This window comes from Gekko japonicus, unplaced genomic scaffold (genome assembly GCF_001447785.1).
Source record: "Gekko japonicus isolate JY-2015 unplaced genomic scaffold, Gekko_japonicus_V1.1 scaffold761, whole genome shotgun sequence".
Classification (NCBI taxonomy): Eukaryota; Metazoa; Chordata; class Lepidosauria; order Squamata; family Gekkonidae; genus Gekko; species Gekko japonicus.
The window spans coordinates 57,938-61,419 of record NW_015177030.1 but is presented as its reverse complement, the minus strand read 5'-3'; the positions used below and the strand labels follow the sequence as shown (position 1 = coordinate 61,419).

General features: G+C 62.2%; 1 protein-coding gene across 1 annotated transcript in view; it reads left to right on the top strand.

Annotated features, from left to right (window-relative positions):
* PELP1 (proline, glutamate and leucine rich protein 1) overlaps positions 1 to 3,482 on the top strand; it is a 17,424-nt gene that overhangs the window by 6,362 nt on the left and 7,580 nt on the right. Inside the window, exons 13-14 of the mRNA XM_015427874.1 lie at positions 8 to 664; positions 1,358 to 2,111. Of these exons, the coding sequence (XP_015283360.1) occupies positions 8 to 664; positions 1,358 to 2,111 (1,411 nt within the window). The remainder of the gene's footprint in view (positions 1 to 7; positions 665 to 1,357; positions 2,112 to 3,482) is intronic.

Sequence of the window (3,482 nt, the reverse complement as noted above, 5' to 3'; positions counted from 1 at the left end):
CGGCTCCCCTTCGGCGCCCCCCTCCGCGGCCACCTCGGCCAATTCCCTGGGGCTGCCCCTGCCCGGCCTGAGCCTGGGCCAGTTGCCCCCCCGCCTGACCCCCGAGGAGCCCGCCCTTCTGGCGTCCCCCGGCACGGCAGAAGCGGCGGCCTTGGCGGCGGGAGCCAAGCTGCGGCGCCCCGTCTTCATCCACTACGACAAGGAGGAAGAGGAGGACGTGGAGCTCTCCCTCGAGAGCGACTCTGACGACAGCGTGGTCATCGTGCCCAAGGGGCAGCTGGGGAAGATGGTCAACAGCATGAGCATGGCGGCCGTGGTGGCTGCGGTGCCAGCCCCCGCCCCGGCGGCACCCCCGCCCTTGCCTCCGGCAGCCCCTCCCACCCCAGTGCCAGCCTCTCCCCCGGTGCCAGCCTTGGAGGAGGCCCTGGCCGAGCCGGCGGTGCCCCTTCCCCTGGGGCCCCCCTCGCTCCCTCCCTCGGCGGCGGCGCTGGTGCTCCCGCCCTCCCCCGTCCCCCTTGTGAGCGAGGCCTCCCTGCCCGCCCTGGTGGAGGAGGACACCCCCACCGTCATTAACATCAACAGCAGCGAGGAAGACGAGGAGGAGGAGGAGGATGACGAGGAAGACTTCCCTGAGGACGAAGAGTACTTTGACGAGGAGGAAGAGGTGGGTGGGTGGCGGGCCAAGGCCACTCTTTTGAGGCGTGCAGAAGCTTCTGGGGAGGGGCACCCCTTGGTCGGATGCGCCTCGGGGATCCTCCCTTGGCATTCCCCCTCCGTTGCGCCTGAGGAAGCGTGCTCTCGTCCCCGGAGGCTTTTCTTGGGGCTCAAGCTGTGCCCGTCTCCCAGGAGCCCCCAGGCGGATGCAGCTGCCCTTCCCGGAGTGTCAAGGACCTTCCCTAGCAAGGAGCGCAGAGCCTCTTGCAAGTCCCGTCTGAGCTTCTGACGAGGCTGGGGGGAGGGGGGGGGAGGGGAATGCTCTTTCTGCCCCTCAGACTGGCAGCCAGAGAACATTCAGTGGGAACAACGGTCTCTTCCTTGTGGCACTGTGAAGGCCTTGGGGTTCTGTTATTAGAGAGTCAGCATGGAATGCTTCCTTCAAGGGTTGATTAGTAATTGATAAGAATTGGGATTGCTGCACGCTCAGATAAAGCAAATATTGTGAAACGGATTGTTTACATTGCGCAGCATTCGTTAGTGTGTGAGTGGCAACAAGAGTATTTTCTACAGAATTATTACAGTAAATGATTTTGCAACATCTTTATTGACTCTTCGTTTTTTGTCACGGGTGTTGTTTTTGGATTTCCACTTCCTCCCGTGATCTCTCATTTTTGGCTTCTTCCTTGTGGTGGCTTCCCAGGAAGAAGAGTTTGACGAGGAGGAGGAGGAGGAGGAGGAAGAGTTCGAAGGGGAGCTGGATGAGGAGGAAGAGGGAGAGCTGGACGAGGAAGAGCTGGAGGAGCTGGACGAAGAGGAGGAGGAGGAGGAGTTTGACGAGGACGAAGAGGAAGGGATGACAGAGGATGAAAAGGACGAGGAGGAGGAAGGCCTGACAGAAGAGGACGAGGAGGGGCTGCCGCCCCCCTTGCCCCCCAGGACTGACGAGCAGCCCCCCGAGCTGCTGCCTAGGAAGGAGGAACCCCCCAAGCTGGTGGAGGAGGAAGATGAAGGAGCAGGACTTCTCATGGAGGTCGATGAGGAGGCCTTCCACCCGCCGGAGGAGGCGGCGCTCATGGTGATGAAGGCGGAAGAGCCCCCCTCGCCCCCCGCCAAAGCCCTGCTGGCGCCACCCCTCCTGCTCCCGGGCAGCACCTCGGCCCTCCCGGTGTCCTCCGTGCCGGAGGCGCCCCCTCCACGGCCTGCCCGCGATGAGGAGGAGGAGGAGGAGGAGGAGAAGCCCCGTGTGGAGCGGGAGGGCCCTCCGGATGGGGCAGGTACAGCAGCCGCGTCCCCCGGGGCCCTGGTGGCAATAGCAGAGGAGGAGGAGGAGGAGGAGGAGAAGAGGAAGAAGGTGGCGGCGCACGAAGGCCCGGCCGGACAGGCAGGGCAGGAGTTGCCAGGCATCCTGAAGAAGCCCGAGAAGGAGGAAGAGGAGGAGGTTGTGGAGGTGAAGGAGGAGGTGAGGAGAGGGGGAGGGAGGGAGGGAGGGGCCAGTCGCTAGAGCCCCCTCCCTCAGGGAAGGCTTGGGTGGGCGGACAGGGCATCCGCAGTTGGAGGGGCATGCAAGTCAGCGTTTAAAACACGCAGCCCCCCGACTGGATAGTCCAGTGAACGTGCTGCATGTGCCACGGGGCCTCCCAGATACTAGTCTGCCCACTCGTCACCACTGCGCTGCCCTGGATGGAAGTCGCTGCCCGGGCGGTGCGCTTGAACACACAGGAAGCCGCCTTCTGCTGAATCAGGCCCTCGGTCCATCCGGGTCAGGACTGCCCACTCGGACTGGCAGCCGCCCTCTCCCCGGGGTCTCAGGCAGGGAGGGGTCTTTCCCATCACCTCCTGCTGGATTCAGTAATGAGGTACCCGGGATTGAACCTGGGGCCTTCTGGCTCTGCGGCTGAGCCACGGCCTCTCCCAAAGCATTGCTGCTTGCGGGCAGGCACACACGGAAGAACACACAACGGAAGCGGCTGCCTTCTATCGCAGCTCTCCAGGGTCTCAGGCAGAGGTCTTTCACCTCACCTACCACCCGGTCCTTTTTTCACTGGCGATGCCGCCGGGGACTGAACCTCCTGCATTCCAGGCAGAAGCCCGTGAGCCACAGTCCACTTGGGGTTTACAGGCGAGAGTAGGATTGCCAGGAAAAATACCCGGGGACTTTGGGGGGTGGATCCAGGAGAGGGCGGGGTTTGGGGGGAGTCCCACCCTCCAAAGCAGCCATTTTCTCCAGGGAGGATCTCCAGGCCCCACCTGGAGGCTGGCAACCCTAGTTGAGAGCCTACTTTTTGTCCATGCAAGAAGCCTCTCCTCCCCCCCCCCCTTTCCCGGCAAGTCAGCACAGTGGTGAAACAAGAAGCTCCATTCTTGAGAGGAGAAAAACTGGAACGTGGGTACAGACTGTGCAGTGCAGGAGGGTTGGTGGGTCTGGGGATGGCCAGGGTGTTCCTGCACTAAACAGGAAGGGGAGAAAGTGCCAAGAGAGACCCTCCCTCGGGGGTTCTGTGTGAAGTTGACGAGCAGCAGAGGAAGGGTGTGGAATTTGCCACTGGGAGGTGTATTAATGGCCATAGTGTTAGTGTTTAGTGGTTGCCAGCTAGGGTGGCTAAACAGAACCTCCATTTTCAGAGGCAGTATACCTTGAAATGGCAGTTGCTGGAGGGGCCACCAATTGGGCAGGGCCGTTGCCTTCATGCCCAGGCATGTGGTCGAATGCATGAGGTTGCCTTATGTTGAATTTAATGCCTGGTCTCTCAAAGTCAGCCTTGTCCAGTTAGCCTGGCGGTGTCTCTCCTGGGCTCAAGCAGAGCCCCCCCCCGCCTCCCCCCCCC